The 25,082-nt window shown below is 35.3% G+C and overlaps 1 protein-coding gene across 1 annotated transcript in view; it reads left to right on the forward strand.

Moving 5' to 3' along the window:
* Window positions 1–25,082, forward strand: part of LOC106483238 (transcription initiation factor TFIID subunit 4-like) — a 153,849-nt gene that overhangs the window by 83,041 nt on the left and 45,726 nt on the right. Inside the window, exon 14 of the mRNA XM_067302494.1 lies at window positions 23,075–23,197. Coding sequence (XP_067158595.1) covers window positions 23,075–23,197 — 123 coding nt within the window. The remainder of the gene's footprint in view (window positions 1–23,074; window positions 23,198–25,082) is intronic.

Genomic DNA, 25,082 nt, shown 5'->3' on the forward strand with positions numbered 1-25,082 from the left:
CATTTACTTTCACACTTTCAGTTAAACTCTCCAGCAGCTTTCTATGCAGGGCTATAGATGGTGATGTCTTTTGTCAGAGTATATTACATGATTGCTTTAATGGTAAACGTATTTAATAAACAAGTGAAAAATATTTTCAACGGAGACTCTTTCAGGAAAAATGCTACTCTTCAGCTGTTACTTGTTATATTGTTTTGTAACAAATTCTGTAACACTTGCCTATTCAGTGCAACTTAGTATAGGAAATAACATCATTTGTGAGCAGAGTGTACTTCATATTGCCTGGTTAAAGCTTTGAAAACCAAGTTTTAGAAAATACTCTGTGATTTATGTAGTCTGTTGAAAAATAGGAAGTCACAAATATACGTTAAAGAAATTATGTGTCCTCCAACTTCCATAAAAAGGGTTCATTAAATAGGACATAAAACAGGCCATATAACTGATAACAGGAATAGCTTAATATTGGGAACAATTGAGTCAATGCCTAGTAATTAATAATATAAATGATTTAAAAGAAAGAGGAGGTAAGATCCTAAACATACTTTCTATCGTGGATATTTTTCTACATACTCAGTATCTGTTGGCTAACGATCTTTTAAATTAAAAGTGAAGTAGCTGAGTTTGTTGATCCTAAAAGATTAAGTTGGTTAAAATCTTTGTGTCATCGCCAACCAAGAATATTGCATAATAATAAAAACTTCATCCAGATGCCGTAAATGTCTGGGCATGTATCCAGGGCCTAGATCAGTTTAGATAACCCCCAGTGGAATCTATTCTCCCATGTACTCTTTAACCATGCAGGTGAAACCTCTAACCTGTTGATATTCGTAACAGTGGTCTCATTGATTTTGAAGGAAGAGAGCAGACAATTCCATTTACATATCTATCAGTGCAGATAGCCCATCTTTTAAAGATCTGATGCAGTTCTTTAATAATGATACGTATTTAAGCTGGACGCTGTAGTGGCTGTTATACTGGCTGGTGGCTTTGGGAGTATCCTTTTTTGGCAGCTCTTGCGTAAACAGACAGTGGGCAGCTTCTTTCTGTACTCCCTGGTGTAGCTGCATCCACTAAAGTGTAGCAATACCTGCTCCATTTGGGTGCTATCATCCCCCCATGTCTGCAGTGTCTTCTGTAACAGGAGCCTTAATGAGCCTTATTCAGCTAATTTCTAGATTTTGAAACATACTCTTTCTGGGGAATGTGCACAAAACCATCTGGGCAGTTAAGAGATAGAGATAGATAAAAAGCCATAGGATTATTCTCTTCCCCCTCTTAAAAAAATTTTTAAAAATCTGTACATCTTAAGATGTACATTTTATGCAGCTTTAACAATGCCTTAAAAATTTGAAATCCTGCATAAAAAAGTAATATTTCTTAGCAGAAATACTGAAACTCCAGTTCAGCATCATATATTTAACAATTAGATTATAAAAAATTTTACACTAAGTAGTTTCTTGGCCCTACATTTGTAATTATTTGTCAACTCAGTAGGAGTGGTTTCTTGTAAAATATTTAAATAATAGTTTACTGCAGTTATCCCTGTTTTCATAAGGTATAACTGAAAATGAAAAAGAAATGAAAAGGTTTTTATGTTTTGTTTGGTAAGCCCATTTATTCACCTTTTAAGCCAAACCAAAGTACTCAAAGACAGTGTTTGTAGTGCAGAATCTTTCTTGATGAGAAGTCTAAAAGAAGTTTTCTATTTTATCATGCTTGACATAAAAATATTGATTCAAAAGCAACAATCTTCTCTTTGAGAGGATTCTTATAAAACATTCCACTGAGAAATTGAACTTTTGGACAGAAAATAAGTTTAAATTAAATTTCCATTTAGCTCTCCAACCCATCTAAGGGTCAGTAGATGGAAAGAAGGAAAAGCTAAGGAATATGATACCCAAAGTAATGATACTGCAACATTTAGGCAATAGGGATGCCTCAGAACTGGGTGATTTCATAACTATTTTTCTGCATCAAGTTACCAACACTGCAACTGTCTTACAGAAGCGTTTTGTCCATACATGTGAAAGATCGGATAACAGAGGCAGAACCCTGTTCGCACTCCCTTAACCACGGTTCTGTTGTTTGTACAACAGAGTGCTTAGACTTTGCCATGAAAAATGCTTAGACTTTGCCATGCAACACTGCCATGGCATTGGACCCTTTTCATTTTCTATGGTGTTAGTAAATTTTAACTGAATTTTAGTTCTGCTGCTTGTGAAAACGATATATTTCAGTAGGGAACTTATATATGAATAAAATTATTATGACTTTAGAGTACAAGATTTTCCTGAAGTTATAAAGTTGTTGCAGTGACTTTAAATGTTCATATAAACTTACATCTCAGAAAGAAGAGGTCCTGTCTGCTATGAATCAGGATACTTTCATGAAAATCCTGCTACACTATCACAGCTTTTTGTTACTTAAGTTTTTTCTTTTTGAGTAGAGATTACTTCAGAAGTACAGATATATTATGGTAACGGTCACAAATTCTGATAAATGGCATTGATTATGAACTCCTGGGAAGGACAGGGAGATGAGCTGTATCATATTTGCATATTCAAGTACTGCTACAGCAGAAACAATATTATCTATAACCAGCAGTGTATTGCACATGAATTTCCATGTGTAGATCTTCAAAATTTCATGGGTATTGCAAAGAAATTTCCTTTATTTCCATGGTTAAAGTATTACCTTGCCATGAGCTCTATAAATGCTTATGGACAACTTCTTGCGGTCTTATTATTCAGCAGAAACTGTTTGCATAATTTTTGGTAAAATTGAGGACCATGACGCTTCTGACTTCTTTTGCTGTGCTTAGAGCAGAAGTGAAGGCAGTTATTTGGCTGAAGATGGAGTGTAGTGTTACACTTGCTGTACAGAGAGTCAGATAACTGGGTAATTGAAGGGAAAATGCTAGGGGATCAAAGGAATAATATTTTCCAACTGAGTCAAACAAATCATTTTGTTTCTGCTTTGGTAAAATGTATATTAATTAGTGTTGAGTCAAGAGAGAGACTTTTTTTTGTCTTTACTCTAACCCAAACTTGATACAAGATTACTTCATTAATCTAGAAGAAATCTAAATTAAATTCAATCCAGTCCAACATAATAATTTCCTTCTACAAAATCAAATTGGTGGAGTTTCATAGCGATACATGATTTTTGTCTATATATAGTGCCTAGCTCTTGTTTAGTTAAAATAAATGCTCATTTTTGTGAGACTGGTTATAACTTCTTTGTTTTTGGCATTCTAAAAACGAATGGTGTTTTACTGATGTAAAAGCTAAATATATGGCTTTTCTTAAGGAACAAACTATATTTTTGTATCTGATACCTCTTTACAATTTGAATCTAAGAACATTATATTTTTATGTTTGTTTATAATTGTTACTTAGAAAGAAATTCTTAAAACTTCATTTGACTTCGTTATTAGAATTGCCTACAAATTTTAATGCAATGTGTGAGAGAGATCATGTGTTATCATATTGATGTTTAGACTCTAAAAATATATATTCCATTGTAGCCGATCCAAATTCGGCAAATATATTAACAAAAGCTTTTGAGGGCAATGCCAATTCAGACTGATTTTTCCAGTCATTGAATACTATTTTTTTTAAATTCTCTTTGAGACTTAAGTATTTCAAGATCCTTATTTCTTTATAGGAAAAACTCACCTATATCAATTAGCAAGATGACACTGGAAACATACAACCAAATATAAATCTATTTGTTTGCATTCTTTACTTGAAGAATGTATTTTTAAAAAAGAAAATATTTTAAAATAAATATCTCATAGACATTTCCAAGCCAGAAAGCATACTTTTTTTTCACACTTCAGGTTTAAAGAATGGATTCTTCTGATTGTATTTTGTTTGTGTTGTGATATCTTGCAAAGACCCATATCAGATTAGAGAGTCTTCTGGGTGTTTATAAACAAAGGTAAATGAGGTCCATACTTTGGAAAACATGAACTAAAGCAGAACAAAATGTGGCAGGTGGATATGACAACAAAAGCTAAAAATAATAGCTTATGCAACTACTTCATAAATTAGATAAGGGCACAGTTTGGCGGTTTCATCAGAAAGCTAATTTTTTTCCTTTCTTTCACAAATTAGCAGTGATGGCTAGACAGTCAAGCATTGTTGGTTGTTTAGCTGATGTCTTGTGTCTGCCAAGGTAAAATGACTCTAGAAGAGGTACCTGGAAGATAGCAGCCTTCAAATTAACACAGTGGCACTGTAATTTCTTTAGATTTTGTGTGTCAGTGTATCTGTACTGATGCAATCTGCTGTTTGAAGCATTAGCAGCTGTGTAAGCAAGGGAAATACACTGACATTTTTTCCGTGTTACCAAAAGATTTCCATGTGGCTCTGCTATTGGAAGAGAATTTGGGGACATTAAACAAGTAAGAGTTGTGTCCATTTGTAAAAGTTAGTTTTTCTTTTCTGGACTACTGCTTGCATTCACAGCTTTCCCAAAAGATTCTAAGTAATTTTGTATGCAAATTTTCAAGCAAAACCAGTGAAGAAGACTCATTTCCAAATTAGAGTTTAATTTTGTTTTGAAACATAATTCTTTTGTAAGTGAATATTTCCCAAAGAGCAATAAGCTGTTACAAATTCTGCTCTACCTTTTGTATTTTTTCTTTTTAACTGAAAAGGAGGTGAGGGAGAAGAAATACATCTCTGTCATTTAAATTATCTTCCAGATTGCATACACACCACTGGAGTCCTGCCTAACAGAAGATTACTATCACAAGTAGTCTCATTATACAGTGACAAGACTGCTTAAATATGTTTCCAGAACTTTGGTTTAGAATGGTATATGTTTTTTTGTGAAGAATCTTTAAAGTAAAAAGTGGCACACCTTTTCTAAATCTCACCAAAATACTCCAGCAGGAACTTTCAGATGTAAAATGAATTCTCTGAAGGTAATATCTGACTTTTCCACTACAGGAAAGTAACAGGAGAAATTCAACCCTTCAGATCCCCTGCAGGTTTCTTTCTCCCTCTGTAGGATGGTATAGGTGGTATTGCTTCTGGATTTTGAGGCACAAGTGGTGGTTGACAACCCCCTTATTGTATGCACTTTTGGGTGCCCAGATGAGTGAGGTAAATGAAGAGATAAGGAAATGGCTTCCTTCCGCCTTTGTGGTCAGAGATTTGAGATAAATATGGTTTGGCTTTGCCTCTCCTCAGTAGCAACAATTGCATCCAAGGGTTCCATGAGAGGTGGTGAGGAATGCATTCAGCTCTGCTTCCTTTTCCCAGACATTTTTTTTAATATGAATAAATATAAATATGCACACATATACCACACACACGTGTGCACGCACACGAACATATACATATATATAAATCAGATCAGTTCCTGTAAGGAATATGTCAAGACTGAGTTTCCAGTTCTCCTTCTGCCTCAGTGGTATTTTGTCTAATTATGTGTCTTCCTCAGGAAGAAACATCCTGGTAGAAACACTCTGGCACAGCCAAAAAAAGAGATTAATTTGGAACAAGACATGAATGTGGAAAAATCATATAGCTCTGTTTTCTATGAGCACTGCAACAGATTTACTTCCCTGCTGATCTGACAAAATAATAGTGCTTTAGACTTTAGAATATTGCTTATTTAATAAGTAGAGGGCAGCAAATGTCACCCATGTCTGGTTGTCAGAACCTGAATAGGTTGCTTGGACAACATTATAAATGATTAGATGTTTTGGTCCCTTAATCAAGCCTGCCCTACTATACTGAAGCTTACATAGGGAGGTCAAGGTGTACTTAGGCTTCAGTCTGCAGGGCAAGTTTCCCCCCCTCCTCTGTATGCATGTTGGTTCCTCACTCCGAAACAAACCTGAATGAGGGTTTTAATTCTGCCGCTGAGCTAACATGTTTGTAAGCCCTGTTTGGCAGCCTCCTGGCGCCTTAGGCAGCACACAGCTGCCAGCTTTCATCTGCCCCCAGTTCCTCCAGGCACTCCAAGTCACATGATATAACCTGAGGGCGTTGAGACGCACCTAGTAAATCTTCTGTTCCTCTGCCCACTCAGCCTGGGCGCTGCACATTGCACCGGCAGCAGGCAGCTGGCCGTCAGCAATCAGCTGCATACCTCCTGCTGACAAATCTCCAGGCTCTTCTTTTGTGCAAGACCCACATACAAAGATCTAGCTGTGGTCCCCACGTCTGTCCGTCTACTTGCCTGTTACGGTCTGGAAGGGGTGTTGCGTGCCCTGTCATTTTACAATAGGAGGACATAGTTTTGCCATTCGTACACTTGGTAGAACATACCACATTTCTTAAAATCTGTGCTCTGTTTCTCGCCTGTTAGAGGAAGATGAAAGAGTTCATAAGAGCAAAGTTAAAGCCGAAGTTGGAACCGTAGTGGTAAAATTTTTAAAAGGGTAATTTAAAACTTCCTTGACAGTACATTTTTGAGATAGTTGAAATATGTGCATATAATACTTCTGTAATTTGTAAGATATACGAGACATTAATTTTCACAGACCTCTTGAAGAATGTTTTATTTAACAGATTGTGCAATCGGTACAAAGAAGTAATCTGATTCTGTAAATCTGTTTTGTAAAGATATGCTATAATTTTCCCACAAGGTTCTTCCGCATCTTCTGTCTGTCAGTGTGTGTTAAGATGTGACAATTAGTTTATGTTCTTACGTATATATGTATGTACATGTTGTGGAGCAATACGTGACCGGTAGCTTTGTTGTTAGTGTCAGATAGTTTGATAAGATACAGTTTGAACTACTGAATCTTTAATACAGTCAACAGTAGGGTAAAAAGTGCCAGTTTTGACTTGGTAAATACTGAACATTTCTGTCTGGATTTAGATTTATCTGCATAGCTTTCTCATAAACTGCAAGCCAAGTGGTTGGTCAGTAATATGGGTAGAGGTTGTGAAAGGTGTATTTGCTTCTATTTCCTTTTTTTTAGCCTTTTCATTAAGAGTATTTTGTGTCAGCCTGTGAGTCTACTGATAGTTACATCACCTTAATTGAATAATGCGATACTGTTCAACATATGCTTAAAACAAAACATATTTCTCCCTCCAGTTATAGTATTCTTTTAAATAAATAAAATCCACTACTGCTATTCATAATGTAAACAGTACGGTCCTTTTCCCCTCAAATATGTGTTTACTAAAGGTAGATACAAATAATTCTAAAATGTAGATTTTTGAAAGATATTATTATATTTTTAAAGTTATTAGGCCGTTGAGTAATGATTTTTAAGACTTTTGTTTTCGTTTAGTGTTGAAAATTGTTGCTGAATTTGCAGTTAACTTCTAGGTTTTCATGAGAACTGATCAGAATGACGTGAGTGGGATTTTCTGTAATGGGAAAGCATGCTATATATTCGTGCTGGTGACTTTTGGTATGCTTAGGTGTTGCAGCTTCCTTAAAGCTGATAGCTCAGTTTTCTGTAGAATTGAAGCGAAGCAAACTGAAGAACAGTATGATACAATTACAGTTCATAGGTCTATAGACTGCGCACAGCCATGCAAAAATCTACATAAACACTTCGAAGCACGGAGTATGCCCTCTTACACTTCCATGTCTTTTCCTCTCACAAGCTATAAATCTGCTCATATTCAGAACAGAAATTTTAGCTTCTTCAAACAAACAACAGCATGTAGATTTCTGAAGATCTCTCTCAATCTTCTTTTTCAACATACTACAAGTCTTGTTATGTTTTAAAGGGTTTTTTGCCCTATTTGGCCAAAAGTTGTATTCACACGTCAAGGCACATGAAAATCTATCAATTTCCCAAAAGATAAGATTAAAAAATATCCATCTGGCAAGAAGGGCTCATAATGTCTGGCAAGCATATCAGACAAGTCAAGTAGGCTTTAGGGAGGTGTCGAATACACAAAATGGGATATTGGACAGAACGTAATGGAAATCAAATATTAATTGTATTCAGGAAAACAGAAGAGAGGGAGGGAAGATTTCTACTTTATAAGAAACTTATAATAAAAGTGAGACTGATTAGTGCAGATTTTTATGAGAAACAGGATAATTCTGTCTGTTTATTCCTTTTCAAAATCTTATTTTGGTAGTGATAGTTTTCTTGATCTTATTTAGAAGAAAACACTTGGAGACAGAACAGGCTTTTTGTGTTTCAGAAACTCATTCTGTCTTTCAAAAATGGTGGTTTACTGTTGTATTAACAAAGCTTGTTATTTTAACGTTTCTGCATCTAAGAATTTAGCAAGAAAGTTGTGCATCTCCATAGTATGTTATCTCTACCCTACTGAAGGAAAAATGAGTGATGAGATGGCAGAAAGTACCCAGTTAGTCCTATTGGTTTATCATTTTATTTTAGAGGTTGATTTTTAGGGCGGTGCTTAAATTTTGGAAAAGTTCGATATCTGTTTTCATAAGGAAGCCTTAGTCTTGAGGCAGCCCAGCACTTTGTGCCTCTAGTGCACATTTGCCAGCTCTGGAGAAGTGAGACAGTGTCCCCGGTATAGGGTGCGCGTAGCATATATAAGGATATCTGCTGTGTCTTACTGTGACAGGTAATGATTAAGAAGGTTATTGAATATACATTGCTACTTCGCCATCTAAGCTGCTGTTTAATTCTTCAGTTAAAACACTTTCAGGTGTTTTGAAACTTCCTATTTTGAAGCCGAGTAAGTGCAATGTTCAACAAAATTGTATGCTGTTTTAGTAATGGGGTCTCATTAGCAGCTGCCAGCTTCTCCTTCTTGAGCAATGCTTTCAGGAAATCTGTCGTTTACTAGTGTGCATCAGAAACCATAAGTATGGGATGATTTTTTCCCCCTCTGTGTAAGAATATAAATTGTCACTAGGTTATCCTGTAAATGTTTGCATCTTTTAGCTCTTTTACCTTTTTAATGTTCTGAGGTGAACTCAAGATATAGTGGTATAGACTTCCAACTTGAATGGAAGACATATAAAGCACATGAAGCTACACTAGCTGGCCATCTAAACTTCTCTGGTTTAGTCTCAGGTTAAAAACGCGTACCTTGTTTTAGGTTACAGAAATCAAATTAGGCTCCAAGATTGTGCTAGAGATACCACTTCTCGCAGGAGAAAGGTAATGTGAGGTAACGAGAGAATCTTAGGCAGTTTTCTGAAAACAGTTTAGTCAAAATTTAACCTGTTATTTATATAGAGATAAAATACTCTTTGCTATTAAGTTTAGCTTTTGTGTGTGTTGTGTGCAGTAATGATTATTATCTAAGGTGGTGGAGTTTCGGTCATATGAGATAACGTTCTGCTCTGTATTTTTTGTTTTGGATAGAGAGCAATTTTAATACATACTTAAATATCTTGTAAATTGTTACATTATATAAAATGCATATTTTTCTTAAATTTGTCATATTACATAACTGATGATTCTATGATGATTATACAATATGATGATTTCTGTGATCTGCTCGATTAAAGCCCCAAAATTTTAATAAGTACACATTTCATAAATATCCTCAGGTAATTTTCCCTGACATGTTAAAGTAAAATTCCTGAGTAAATAATGCTCATCTACCCATCTATCTATACAGCGAGATTAGCTCTGGTGAACTGAACTTTGAAAAACAAAATCCCCAGACCTGGCGTTTGAGTGGAGAAGGAATGCTTGTCATCAGTCGGAAATGCTAAGCAGGGTAGAATACGTGGTGAATAATGGAGTGACCTGAATGTTTTGTCTAAGAGTTTGTTATTTTTGCCCTGTTTGCATCCTTGTGCCTTTATCCCCTGTCTGTCACTTTTTAATGTCTGTTCATAGCATTTAAAATATTGGAAATTGAATTCTTCTCTGTCATACTGTTGTAACACTGGAGCAACTCCACTGACATCAGTGGCAGTATTCAAAACAGAACAGAAATGGCCCCTCTAGTATTGGATATAATCTCTTATCAAAACATTACTTACAGACTATTATGGCTTACTGTTCTCAGCTAAATTTAAAATACTTAAATGCAAAATGTTTTTGTAATTGTGTATGTAAAATGATCTGTATTTATGTATACAATTTGTTGAAAAATCAACTCAAAATTTTCTGTTTTTTTTTTAATTAGTTTCCATGTTAGCGTATTTAGCATATTTTTCCAGTCTCCTTACACTGATTGTGTTGTTTAAGGTGCAAAGAAATACCTAAAGCTTTTTAATGCACCAAATCTTTTTTTCTTTTTGCAGCAGTTTTGCATTTAGTTACAACTGTCTTTGATAATAAACTATGTGCCAAAGTTTGTAATGTATTTTATAAAGTCCTTTGGTAAGTTGGTTGCTGAAACAATAAGCGTTTGTGACAGGTTGTTTGCTGAATACTTCCTCTGTGCATATGGCAGATCATAGTTCAGTTGTTAGCAGATTATCCATTGTGCCTTGATCTTAAGAGAGAATACTTCTTAGTCTGTGTTTAAAGCTGCTCTACACTGTCCTAAGAATAGTTATGCTGAGCGGGATCTGGGAGAACTTAGGGGAAGTTCACATATATAAAGAAAAAAACCATGAACACAACAAGTAGCTTCTAGTGATTTCAGCTTTCTGTTCATGATCTTTAATGTTTTTTATTGTGAAATTTTCCATGAAATTTAAATCTGCTTTGAAGCAGTAGTGAGTTAGTCAGTTTTGTAATAGAACGTTGTTAAATATTCTTCAATTTTATAGCTGAAAAAAGAGCCTTTTAAGGCATGTAGAACTGACATTGCTTAAGGACTGGTATTTAAATGCCATATTTTTAAATTTGCCGTGGTCAGAAGAGTGAGGTTTTTTTAGACATCAGTATTTTGAATATCAATCTTGGAATGTAAGGAAATTTTGCCCAGTTAGAAGAGGAAAATCTGAAATACTTGTTTTGAAGACTGTGAGGAATAGGAAGCTGTCATAAGGGGATAATCTGTAGTTTTGCTCACTTACTATGATGTGCCAAAGAATAGATAGTAAAGAATATAGTGGATTTTTTCCGTGAAGAATTATATTCTGCTGTTGGTGACATCCGTTTTAGACTTCCAATATGCTAAAGGATCATAAAGTTCTAAATCAAAGGTTCAATTTGAAATAAATGGAAAAGGAATTAAAATCCCATGTGTTGTTTTGGAGACGGAGAGAGTATTTGTGGGAAAAGCAGAGGGAAGAGTGAAAGATTGAAAAATATTTTACTTGAAAAGGTGACTGTAAGAAGGTACATTTTAGGTCATCTCATTTTTTTTAAATGCAAATCTCATTCTTTGATTATTCACTTTTATTATTTATTTATCTTTCTATACAAAAGTTATTACCTATTAGGAATGTAGGCATTTTTATAATGCAAAGCTGAATAATAATAAAAATGCAACTATTGTACTCATTTCATCTATTAGTGATAAAGGATTTAAAGAAAAAATAGTTTTGAATAAAATGAATTAATTGGGGGATTCTTAAAATGTTAAGCTTAATGCAACCGCTGTTCTTTAAAGCTGAAAAACAAGAGAGAAAACAAATAATGCCCCTTAAGCAGATGCTTATTCATGTAAGATAGCTACTCTCTGATTTTGGAGAGGTGGTGTGACTTGCAGTGGGAAACCTTGATTTATTGTGTCCTTATTTATGTCTGCAATAAATGAGGTATAAGCATAAAACATGAAAAAGAAAATTAGGTATTACACTAGTTCTCTTATTTTTTTGTAGTTTATTTACATGAAATATACATTTTTTTAATGGCATGTTGCTGTGCCTTTTGTTGACCATATCTGTACGCCAGGTCTGTCTGCTTGTTTCCATTGGCTTGTCATGTTCACTAATTAGGGAACTGCTGCATGATTCACCTTGTTAATTAGAGGGACTTGCACACAAAGGCCCTTCGGGCAGTGCGAAAGAAGAGCCTAGCATAGTGCCCTGAGAAAGCTACAGCCTGTGAAGTAATTCTTCTCATCTACCTTCTATTTTTTATTTGAAATGAATAAATCATTGAGATTTTCCTTGTGGAGTGAGAATGCAAGAATTCACATCTTTGTAAGATGTAAATTATACGTGATCAATAGAAGGGGATGACTACTGTATTGTACTTACAAGATTCCCTAATTTACTACTTGTCAGTGTATGAAAAATTGCTTGAAATATTTTGTCCCCACACTGGTATTTTGTTCCCTTGATCTACAGGAGAAATGAGCAGTAGTGTTTTTTCTATAGTTAAATCTAAAATAGAGAAGGTGTAGATTATTTAAATTTCAAGCTTGTTTTGCATCCCCAGTGGAACTTCCATTTTGCAAGTGAGCCCCCAGTGCTACCCCCACAGCGTTTCACAGGGAGAGGGTGGGCATCTGGCTAGTTTTGTTCCTGAAGTTGCTTTGCCTCAAATCTCACTTTTGAAAAGAGTAGCATACTTGCTATATTGTGTATTCTTAAGTTGAATATAGGTTCAGAATAAATTAAAATTGTTTTTGTCATGTCACTTAGACTTGATCAAACCATGATCCAGACTGCAAAAAAGGATATTGCATTAAAAGTGCACAACCATTCTCTACAATACCCATTTCCCATCTGTTTATAACACTTTAGAAATTAACTTCAATGACATTCTCTCTAACTATTTGATTAAAATTACTTATTACAGCCAAATGATTTTTAGTAGATTGCCACGTTTTTCTCATTTTCTCAAATGAGACTGGCAGTTTAAAGATGCAAATTTCCCCCAAGAATGGTAGAGGGCTGGTATCAAAATCTGGACATTTTTGAATAATCTAGTTAACAAAGCCTCTTACCAGAATTTGTTGTTGTTTAGTATTTTAAATGTACTTTGTTTCTGCTGTTCTGAAGTTTTGTAGTAATGGCATATAGTAGAGAAATTTTACAAAACATCAGAAATATTTAATTTAAAAAATGGGGAAAATGCTTCATGTTGTCCTGAGGTTTTATGGTGTGACATCCTCTCTCTGTTAATTTCCATGAAGTCGAGATCTTCCTACATATCTCAGTCTTCAGTTGACTCTATTGGTATACTAAACAAGAACATACTTTCCCCCCATTTTTGATGCAGTTTTGGCATACTAGTTCATAATTATTTCAGATTTCAAGTGTGTGTAGGAAATGTAATAGAAATAGTAGTAATAAAAGGCTATGCGATACTACCAAAAAAATTTGATGCTTAGAGAAGACCATGCAGATAAAATTCTTGATCGGAGTCTCGTAATACTGATGAGTACAGCAGTCATAAGCAGAAAAGTTTTAAATACCCAAGTAGCCATTGTACTGCTTGGATACATATAATGAAAGATTCTTCGGATTCTTAAAGGGTATTTTCCAAAATATTAGCTTTGGGAATAGTTGAATATCTGAAAAATAAAACAGCTGATACATATTCTAGTGCAACCCTTAACTCTGTCCTACAGTAAATGACATAGCCACTGGGAATTACTGTGTGCACTCCAGCTCTGAGTGTGGGGAGCTGGTAGAAAGCTTGGTCATGAGGTTCATCTGAGCCTCATATTTTCCAATGTATGATTTTAAAAAAAGGAGAGCATGTTTTCTCACTTGGGTTTTCATCCCATTATCTCAGTATACCACCCAACCCTGTGTTTCCATTAGACCCCCCTAACTAAAGGCACAGCTCTTTGTAACTCTAGACTGTAGCTCTAGACATGACCCTCACTCATACAGATTTTCAGGGGTTTATATTCCCTAATCTTCATTAAAGCATCATTTTCAGAGCCCCCACTTAGTGGCTTGCTACAGAGGGAAAGGAGAACATCTCAGAAATCTCAGAGGAATAGTAACCCCATTTAGACTCATACAGGGCTTGGGAAAGGATCTTAACCAATCTTTCTTGTAAACACCCCAAGAGTGAGGATATTCTTCTGTGGCTTGCACCTGGATTCAGGATCCTGTGGGTAATCTGTCAAGCCCTGTGTGTGTGATATTCTTACCATTCCTTCTGTCTTCCCGCCAGCACTAGTATGTTTAGTTTCTTATGAAAGGTGGTTTGAGAACATTTGGAAATGTCTCTTGTTGGGTTTCTCCAAAATAAAATTAAGGTCAATAATAAGAAAAAATAAATAAAAGGGAAATTCTTTCAGAGCTTTTCTGGTCTTACTACAACTAAGTTACAGACATCTCAAAAAGCTGACAACTCTAATTGCTGTTTTCTGCCAGTTGTCTGTGCCTCAGAAACCCTTTGCTCAAATGATTTGTGTTTGTATTAACAAATGTACTATGCATCATTATTGGACTTAACAAATATGAAGGCTTGTTAAGGGTGTCCCTAGCCTTAAAAGAGCCTGGAACTGGTGCTACTTGAGTTGTGAGGAATAATTTAGCTAAAACCAGATAAAATGTACTGGAGCTTCAACAGCAGATTTTGAAGAAATTGGATGACTAAGGTTATTGGAAGGAAACACTGAAAACCATTGCTGTAGAACTCTTTTGGAGGAATCTGAAGGATATCTTTTTTAAAACATATAAGTGATTGTACATTCTGTTACTAGAAAAAGGAATATGTAGCTTAAGAGTTGGTTAGCAGACTTGCAGAAATAAATGATCTGAAGTTAAACTACAGTAGTGTACTGTATTTGGAAAATCAAAAAGGCAACCAACCAAGAATATACGCAATTGACAAGAAGAAGTTAACAGCAACTCTTAAAGAGTTAGTCAAAGGGACTAGTGGAAAAGGAGAACTTTTTCAAAGTATTTTGGGAATAAAATAATACTAGAGAGCAAGTATATTAAAAAATTCAAAGACTTTTTAAAATTACTCTCTTAAAATTGTATACAACTTCATCATTTTTTTTAATAAGCTATGAGTAAGTACCTGTTAAGGAGATTTCCAAAAGAGCTAAACCTACAAATCTAAATATATATGAATATATATGAATCAGTTGAGACAACATGTGTTCTTGGGTACTAAGGAGTTGTTTTACTGATAATTCTTTAACAAATCATATTTAACTAGGTAATGTACTTTACCCAAGAAAATTATAAATAATGCTTATCTTCAGGGAAAAATAAAAAAGAAAGGCAGGATGCACCTCGCATTTTCTATATCAGAAGTCTAACACACATTCTCTCAAAAGTAATGGAGCAAGTGTTAATGGAAAATCTGAGTAAAGTTTTAGAACATAATGAAATTAGGAATAATAAACAGCATGGGTCTATTGCAGGAAAAACACCTGGTCAAAAGTACTTCAGTTAAGGTTCCAGAACAGTATTCAGATGTTCGTTATTTTGAGAAACATTCACCTCGGGGGCTGAAATGTTCCAGCTTAGTCTTTGCCCAGGGGTGATTTTTTCAAACAGTGTACAATAATTTTCAACTGTTGTTAAAGGTGTGTGGGAAAGAAGGAAAAAAAAAAAAAAGGCACCTTTTCCAGTACAGTAAATTCTTGATCTCTTTTGAATAGGTATATAGCCAGTGCAACTGAGGTTTGGAGGTTTTATTTAGTTATGGGAGAACTTTTGTGGAGGGGTAGCATCCACCTTTGCATTGAAGAGATGTGATTTAGCAGAACTATGAGTGTTTAAAAATCTCACAGAACACATTCAGTGTAAGCTTTGCTGTTACAAATGTAAAACTTCTCTCATACAGCATTATTACAGCACCACTTTTTAACTTTAACTACTTTGAACCAGTTTCTTAGCACCAGGTGTACTATTTCTGTGGTTCTTTAGAGACTCAGGTAATTCAAAAGACAGGAGGGAGTGCAGCACGGGTGTTCTGTAGACACTATTTGTTTCTCTCAACTTACCGATTTACTGATCTTTTCTGATCATTGTCCTGGGTTTGTTGAGGCTGCTGCCAGCATTTTTAGTGACTTTCATTTTTTAATGGCACCTTCTGTTGTGGACATCTTAGGACATATATAAGGGTTTCACATTTTAGGCTCTCCTCAACAAAAAAAGGTGTTTTCCCAGGGTGTGTAATCCCTGTCTGAGACTGATTGATAGATACATGCTGTAAAACCATCTATTAAGATAGGCTTTTCACAGCATATGACTCTGTTATCAGGAATTATGCCACCCCTCCCAAACAGAATTAGGAAAGATCTTGACTGACGCCTGTTGGCTAGAAATCAATGCTTAAATGATTGTTTATGTCATCTTGTCTTCATCAAACGTTGCTGCCACTTAGATGTCTCCCCTGCCAGTTTCGTGGTCAGTGTTTGTTTCTGGCTGCCTTGGTTCTTCATTGTGTTTTACAGTCTGTCAATATTTGTCTTTTCCACTGTGCTGTTAGCCTCCTCTCTGCCCTCTTTCCCTCTCCTTAGGCTGTTTATGAACTATGCTGGGAACTGTAAGTAGCCAAAGTCTAGTTCTTTGTGGGCTGAGATGGCTTTGTGACTACAGAAACTTACTTTTACTCATGCGACTCTACTAATGCCCATATCAACTCCTCTACTGACAGTATTTTAACAAACCTGACTGCCGCTGCCTCTTTATCTCCACAGAAGCAACCCTGTCTCACTCTGTCATCAGGTTATTTTCCTTTCAGGCCAAAAAACACCCTTGATTTTCATCTGCAAGTAGAGAAACACCTCCTTGACCTCTCTCCCTCTTGTGTGATGTTACTTTCTCATCTTCCTTTCATTTTTGAAGGTTTTGGTGTGTTGCCTTGAGTTGTTGGAGTTCCTTCCAGTTGTCTGGATCATGTTGATGGAAATATCTCTTACTATAGTGTAAAAAATGAACCTCTTCTTTCACATGCTCCTCTCTTTTCTGCTGTGTGGAAGCATGCTGTGGTTCTCTTTATCCATCAGGCTCATAACCTAAATGAATTGGCATACTCAGGCAATTTCCAGATTTTATTGCTTATTTTCCACATATCAATTTACATAGCCACAACTCTTGTTCAAGCGCTCATGCTATGTATTGATTGCTATAGCTTCATCTCATAGGATTATGATAATTGTAGTATTGCTTCCCTTTAATATATTCCCCCCAGAAGCTGGCTAAATTTTTGATTCCGTATCTGTGACATGTCCATTCTTTCTAAATTCTTCTACTAATTTTGCCTTAACCTCTTCATCAAACATTCATCTTCTCTTTACTTGAGTCCCAATCACAAACCTAGCTGCAGCATACCTAAGCTTGGGTGCTGTCCTGGCACCAGCTCCCACCTTTGCTCTGCCAGTGCCACCTCTCTTTCCCACTCACTAGTAATTTTTCTCTTTCAGTGTTGCTGGACAAATTTCTTCAGATATCTGGTAAAACTTCCCTTATAAAATTTGAACATCCAATTTCTTCCTTCAGATTTTTCCTATAGACGTATCTCTGCTGCTTTGCCTGTAAATCCCTATCTGGTGTTTGCAGCTAGGCAGGCAAAGAGCAGTGATTCTTCCTTTTTTTCTTTCATTCATTTCTTCCCATATAAAGGAACTAGATAAGATATTTTTTATGTTAAAGCTGCATCCCTTATTCTTCATCTGCTTTGACTTTTAATTGTAAAATCTTCCATTCGAAAAATATTTTTTTTATATGACCAATGTAGATGTTAAATGGGCACAATACCTGCCTTTTTTTAAGTTGCATGCGATTATGTGTTTGTATAAAATTGTTTAGTTTTCTGAGAAGACCTGATTACTGCATTAATAGTATCACAAAGGTGTTGAATGATCTGATTAATTTGGGGGACAAAAATACTTGTAATTCTTGAGAAAATGCACAAGATGCACCTCAAAAATATTTTCAGAATAATTATTTAATTTTTATTAACTATTTTAATGATTTTATAGTAGGAAAATAGGTGCGCCTTGACTGTTATAACTGTAAAAATACTCCTGTGATTGAATAGTTAGATATTTTAATGTTATATATTGAAATATAATCCCTTTGCAGATTATGTTTATAGTCTCTAAATTTCTAGTTTATATCACACCCTAAAAACTCTGTTCAGCAGGTGAAATTCACTGGAGCGTTTGCATAGTTACCGTTAGCAGACTTATTTCTCCTGGGACATTCACTTTCGTGTTCACCGAAGAAGAAGAATCCTCTGTTTGCAGTACAGATTATAGGCACAGTGAGGCAATTTAATTTTCGGGAATGAAGAATGCATTTGACTTCAGATCTATGAGTTTTCATACAAAGTATCAAGCATTCGTTTTGTGATTGTCTTTCCAGACCAAATTCCTATCTTGAACAAATCTATAGAATTCCCACCCCTAGCCATAATTTCCTTGAATTTGCTCTTGTTTTAGCTTGATTTTATAGAAAAGAGGACAATAATCTTCAGTCTTTTCTATGTTTATTACAATGCTAATTTGAGTAATGGGTTTGGGAGATTTATTCTGTAAGAAATCTTGACAATGAATCCATATTCATCTCAAACAGGTTGTTTCTTCCAGTTGTTTGGACTGCCACAACTGCCAGGAGAAATGGAAATCTAAAAAGAAAAAAATTTACTGAGCATATATTTACACCATCAATGTATTTATTAATACCTCAGCGACTGTTCTCACAATTGCTTGTAGGACAGAAAAGGCTTAAATCAAATGTTTGGTTTCTGTTGCAAAATTATTTATAAAGCATGCTATGAATAAATGCATTCTTGTTGTGATTTGGAAATTATTAAATCTAAATTTTTAAGATCTAGTGTTGATGCTTCAGATAGACATATGGCTGGTCTTCCTTTTGGCACATCTTTTCTGGAATACTTAAATGTATAATATATACATAGAAGTATATGTAGCATATACATAGAAATAGACATGTGTGTACAGATACATAGAAATACCTAAATGTGTATATATACAAATAATGGTTTAAGGAAAACAACCCAAAACTTGTGAACCTCTCTTAGCTTTACTTTTTTAAAGTAGTGAACCCCTGTTCTTTGTGGTGTTTTAATGTCATACACATACACAAAGAAAAAAATTCTTTGTGTGAAATAATATTCATTCAATAATATTAATTCTTACACTGTACTTTTTATCAAAGAGATTTCTGTAAGTTAAAGTTGTTGTCAGTAAGTAATAAAATACTTCGTAGTTGATAGCATGCTAAAAATAAATTTGGAGCAGATAAAGAGCAAGGAGCAGCATTTTATTTGTAAGCTTTTCTATTGTATAATATATTGGAATATTTGTCTATACTTTAGATAAATATTTTGACTTTCAAAAAACTTTGTTTTTGATTACTGTGATTTCAAATGAAGCAGTGCTTACCTCCCAGAGAGCAGAAATTTTAATATGATAAATATATCCTTATTAATTGTGGTTGAAGGCAAGTTAGAGTGATACTGCATCAGAAGTCCAGTATGAAAATGAGTGTGTGTGAATGCAGCTATTAAACAGTTGTATCCTGTTGGCTGATACAATGGGTTATATTCATTTCTGCTAAATCATGTTAATTAATAGAAAACTTATTTCTTTTATCAGGATGTATAGTTATTAACAGGTGTTCATTTGTTTAAATATGCACAAATTATTAACTGGTTTAGTTAGGAGATAAACTGTATTGTAACAACAGGCTGCTATGTTACATTAAAATATAATTGATCATGTAAAGTAAGGCACTTTGTAGAAAATAAAATTCCAAAGTATACAGAGGAGAAGAGTCCCCATATTGGTCGGTGTTGTGCATTTGGGATATGGGAACACAAGAAATGGACCTTTTAAGTAATTTCTGTTGACATCAAAACAGCATAATTAATTTTACATTAATTACATAATGCCCACAAAAATATTTGGCTATTTCTAAATTTCATGCAGGGTATGTGCAATAACCTCATCAGGTTTTATCACTCTTAAAAATAGCTCGTATCTTCTCCCCTGCATTCACTGAGAACGGCTCCTGTTGAATCAGATGTCAGCAGCCACACTGAATGTGTGAATGTCTTTATGAAAGGTATACTTTCCCCTTCTTTTGAACTCAAGCCAAGATGCTGGGGTTTTTTTAATAAGAAGACCGAAGTTGGAGGTACTATTTTTGATTAAAAGTTAGATGGTGAGTGGGAAGGAGACCGGTAGAGATAATCTAATGTAGGGCCCGAAAAAACAGAAGTATGCGACTTGGAGATGGAGACAAGAGAAGGTTGAAAACGGGGAATAAAGAAGGAAACAACGGTGGTTAGCATGTTCAGCGGTGTTAAGTAACATGCAGAAATTTTGTCAAATGTCTTACTGGCAAATATCCATAAACTGCAAAGATTTTTATATTATAAACAAATTAATAGCTTTAGTGAACATGCAAGGATGTTCCAATTAAAAAGAGAAAGAAAACAATTTTTTAAAAGATTTATGAGAATTTGTGTGATACAGTATCAGTCAAGTATGTCAGCATGTCAGACTTTATAACATTTCAGGATACTGTCATCTTACTGATATGCATGAAAACATGAAATGTTTTGTGCAATATTCATCAAGGTTTGCATAAATAGGATGTTATCTTCTCTTGCTGTATACCAAGGTGTGTACTGTAAAACCAACCTTTGCAAACTCTATTATGTGTTTTTCTGGATTTTTTTATACCTGGAAACATATTTCTTATCTGTTCTAAAGTAGCGTCTGTTAGTCGCACTGGGGCTAGATGGTAAGGAAGGTGCGCAGCACAGGAGGATCCGCATCTGAGGAGCCTAACCGGGCTGCCAAAGCGGCGGGAGAGGCCTGGCAGGGGTGGGAGGGCTCTGGCCCATGTTCACCGCAGCGCCAGGGACACGGAACCTGCCTCCGTCGGCTCGGTCTACTGCAACGTTCCCTGTCGTGTATTAAATTGTAGACAGTTGAAAATCTCGTGCGTCTCTTGAACAGTCAGTGCTACGTTAACACATTTGGCAAAAATTAGTATACGATACCAAGACCTACCTTTAGTTTTCAGTGAATGAAAAAGAAAGGACAAAGAAGCTGAGGAATAAATGAGTGCAAGCCCTTCTGCTGGTTCTCAAACCTATTCACATTGGCTTGGTAAAACAACACCAGGGGCACTTTGCAGATTTAGAAGCGAGGGCAGGATTTGTCCCACTATGTGGAATTTAGAGAAATGGTATGTTTTGCTTTGCGATTTGCATGTGCAAAAATCAAAAAATTCTAAATAATAGTTCCTACAGCAATTCTTCAGATGTGTTATGTGCAAACGTGACATTTTGAAACAGTCACTGTACATTGTAGTAGAGGTAGTACCATGGGCAAAGCAAGTATTAGGTTACTCCTGGTTTGAAAATGATAACTTTGGATAAGATATTCATATAATAACCTTTGTATTACACCCGTTACCTGTCAGGCTACATTTCTGACCCTAACCACTCAGGAAACTAAAACTTCTCCAGTGCAAAATTTCTTATTCCGTGAAGCCTTCCACTTTACAACTTTGTCTGAGATCACTCTAAGCCAGTTGGCCCTAGCTTAAATATTCATCAGACTTCTGATAATTGTGATAACCCTTATAGGCTGGCAAGCATGGCAAATTAGCAAAAAGATGATTGATCTTTTTTTATATGCAGTTTTATCTTCAACCTTTCCTGCCTATATGTTATACTGTAGTAATAATTTCTTCTCTAAGGTATTTGCCGGTATCTGGATTTGCACATCTATTTACAGTTGCCTTGAAGCCTCATAATTACAATACAGCTGAAATGTCCATTTTCTTTCCCTGACTACAAATAGGGATCAATCGAATTTTAAATGACTGCTTACGGGCTAGCTTCCGATCATGACCTTTGTAAATGATTAGAGCTCACCACTGTTGCTATCTACCTTGAAAGGGTAAGCGGGCAGGTCTGTCTAAGTGGCATTTAATCTGGAAGAGAGCCAAAGATATTTGAGCTAAAAACCTAATATGAGTTGGCAAAGGAAAGCATGTATAGACCTTTGCACTATTATTTAGATATTTTTCCACATTTAGTTTTTGTATTTAGGAAATTCCTTTATCCTATAGATAAATGAGATGTATGTTTGTATATAGTTTGGTACTGAAATTATGATACCTGAAGTTGTAAAATATTTAGTATAAAAATGTGAAAAAACAGATTTTCAAACTTAAATGTACTGAATTTGTTTTTTCTGAAGAAGGTGAAAATGTGCACCGAGTTGCTAAATTAATAAAGCCAAAAATGCAGTAAATAAGATGCATGAAACACACCTGCTTTTTTCTAAGTAGAAATTAATGAGAAAAGATACAGTAGCATCTACATTTTTGTTTAAACCTCTGTTCTTTTAATATCAGCTAGATAGTTCAGGCTCCACCTGTATATGCAGCTCACATTTAAATAATGGGTGACACACTTGTTAGTTCAATTTTATTTTAATGAAGAATTGTGCTTGTATCAGTACAATGTTTATTACCACTACTAAATTTCTTGAGTAGTGTTTTGAGCATTTCTGTTGAAGTGGGAACAAGTACAATATCAGTGAGAGGTTAGAAAGCAAACACCTCCTCTGAATTTACTGAAGGATTTTGCAAACCCAAAGTTTTGGAAGAACTACATAGTTTATAATGAATAAACCAATCTTACCTCTTCAACATGTGGCCAAAGTATTTTCTCTTATTTTCAGTAGTATGCTACGCTGCTATGCTACGCTGCTACATAATGTAACTGGCAGGTTGTTTTCTTTGCCTCAAACTGATGAAATCTGTTGCTACCTAAATCCTAATCCCATAAAGTAGTTGAAAATTCAGTTTTTAGGGGGGTTGTGGCAACATTACCATCTTATGCTAATGTTCAGGTGTTTAATTCATTTTTTATGATTTTCCAAAAGCAAATATCAAGTATAGTTGAATATTCAAAATAAACTTGAGAATCTGCGATGAAAGAAAATCTTTGAAGTATTGTATTTTTTGAGGATTTTAATTGGTACTTACGCTCTTCATAATGATCTTAGACTGAAGGTGTATAGCTAGTATACAGCACTCACTGGCTAAAGCAGTTTTTAAGGATAAAGATGGAGTTTTTAAAAGCAGCGGAATTATTTGGAAGCAGAAATTCTGTGGGAAGCCAAGGGTACTTGTACGACTTTATTATTATTCTACTGCAAGGCTGCATGCATGAGCTGCTAAAATGGTGTTTCTAGGGATAGCATAACACTGTTAGGGATGGCACGCGTGCGACTTTTACCTTGTGCTCACAAGTTGGAGAATAATTTTTTGATATAACAGCAGAATAAAATCTAAACACAGATTCTTCTCTTTCTAATAGATGCAGCAACAAGAACTTGCACAAATGAGGCAGAGGGATGCCAATCTAACTGCACTGGCAGCTATTGGTCCCCGGAAGAAGCGGAAGCTTGATTCGCCTGGACTGCTTACCATAGGAGGAGAGGTATATGTCTATATGCACAATAAGAGAATTGGTTATTTCAAAACCCAGTAGTAATAACTAGAGATGCTGTGAGCTGATTTTTTCAGTGAACTGTGTAACTTGGAAAAGGCTATACGAATTACTAAATTAGAAGGAATACAAGTCTGGCTTATTTTATTTTGCCACAGTTAAAATAACATCTCCTCTTAGTTGTGTTTTCAAGTGTTATCTTTCAATGGATATTTAAAGAATTATTTTAAAACAAAAGTTAAACCCGAAGTTATGTAGTTCTCTTCCTAAAAATGCCCACTGTCTTTAAAACAGTTTTCTCCTCTACATAATCCAAAGGAAAAAGAAAAAACAGGACAATATGAAGAAATATCTGGAAAAACATAACTGTAGTGTTGCTTACAGTTTCGAATGAGGGCTTGGCTTAATATCAGTGTCTGTGTGTGCGTGACAGATGTGTGTCAAATCTTTTTACAGAATGCCTAATTAGTGCCCCATACCACTGCAAAAATGAGTTCTTAATCATTCTAAATTGTATGTAATTTTAAAACACGTACTATGCTGCAGAAGTAGAATCAGATTTGTTAGGGCAACTCTCATGTTATCTTAGAAGGAGAAATAGCTATAATACACAATGCGATGCAGTATCTTCAAAAGCAGGATGTATTAGCCAAGGTGAAGGACTATGGTAATGTGGTCACGTTAGCTTGGAGAACTCTTTGTAGAGCACAGATGCACTTGGGCTGCCTCTGTTTCTGCTAAATCTGCCTATGCAGTAGTAGTCAAAGTAATTCTCCCTGTCACATATCTATTCTGAGGAAAATGCAAACATTTTGTTTTGAATAACTAACAATTTTGGCTCAGAAATTTGACTAAATGTTAAGTATTTCCAAAAAGCCTTTTTGTTTCCCATTTTGGGTAGCTTTTACCTGAGTTCTCTCCCTCTTTTCACGTGCTAAGGTTAGTGCTAAGGAATTAGAGCTAAGTCCCTGCTGCAGCTGATCTCTGTGAGCAAGTTCCAACTTGGCAAGAGCTTTCTTGGCCTTCCCTCTTTTGTCAAAAACCTTCTAGTTTGTGTCATTCAAGTTGCCAGTCTCCTAATTAATCTTTTCTGACATATATGTCTGTTTATGTTGCAGCTGGGACATGACATGTTTGCTGGTCCAAAGAGATATCACTTACAAATTGGCCTGTCCCCCCATCTTTCAGATGTTACTTTTTCCTTTTCTGAACCAACTCTTATTTGATATTTTACTTGGTCATTTTGACCTTTTTTTCCATGAGAAGTGTTGGATTTCAGTCCAACTTCTTGGTTCAACTGAAGTACTAGCTCACAACTTCTCTTTGGAAATTGGATCTTTTTAATAATACCCTTCCGATCTTAGCGGTTGGTCAATTTGGGAAGTACTAATGGTTATTTTGCTTACGAGAAAAGGTTGATGGAAAAGATGGGTAGTTCTAAAATCAAGTATTGTTTGTTGCGTACAGAGAAACAGTTTTTTACAGTCTTTATAAAATGGGAGGAAGGTCGTGCTCATAACTGCAAATATTTTTCAACGAGCACTTTATTCAAGCATGTTTTCTTCAAACTTGCTGTCTGTGTCACATTGCCAGGGTTCATTTGGGCTTCATTGCTTCTTTTCAGGACATAGCTAAATAGACTTTTTCCTGATGGCAGGATTAGCTTAAGTTATCAAGGCTATGCCTATAAGCTGCTGCTTCTGTGCCAGTATAACTGTTTTTCTGGACTACTTTTACTTGGAGAGTTGGAAAATGATCGGTTTGGGGGAAGAGGTTATTTTTCAGTTGTATAGCTTCTTTGATTTGTTTCTCTATGCAGCCATATAATATATTGGTTTCCAAAAAATAGTAAAAAAAAGATTTTAGAGATGGATGT

The sequence above is a fragment of the Apteryx mantelli genome, chromosome 10, assembly GCF_036417845.1.
Source record: "Apteryx mantelli isolate bAptMan1 chromosome 10, bAptMan1.hap1, whole genome shotgun sequence".
In the NCBI taxonomy this organism is placed as follows: domain Eukaryota; kingdom Metazoa; phylum Chordata; class Aves; order Apterygiformes; family Apterygidae; genus Apteryx; species Apteryx mantelli.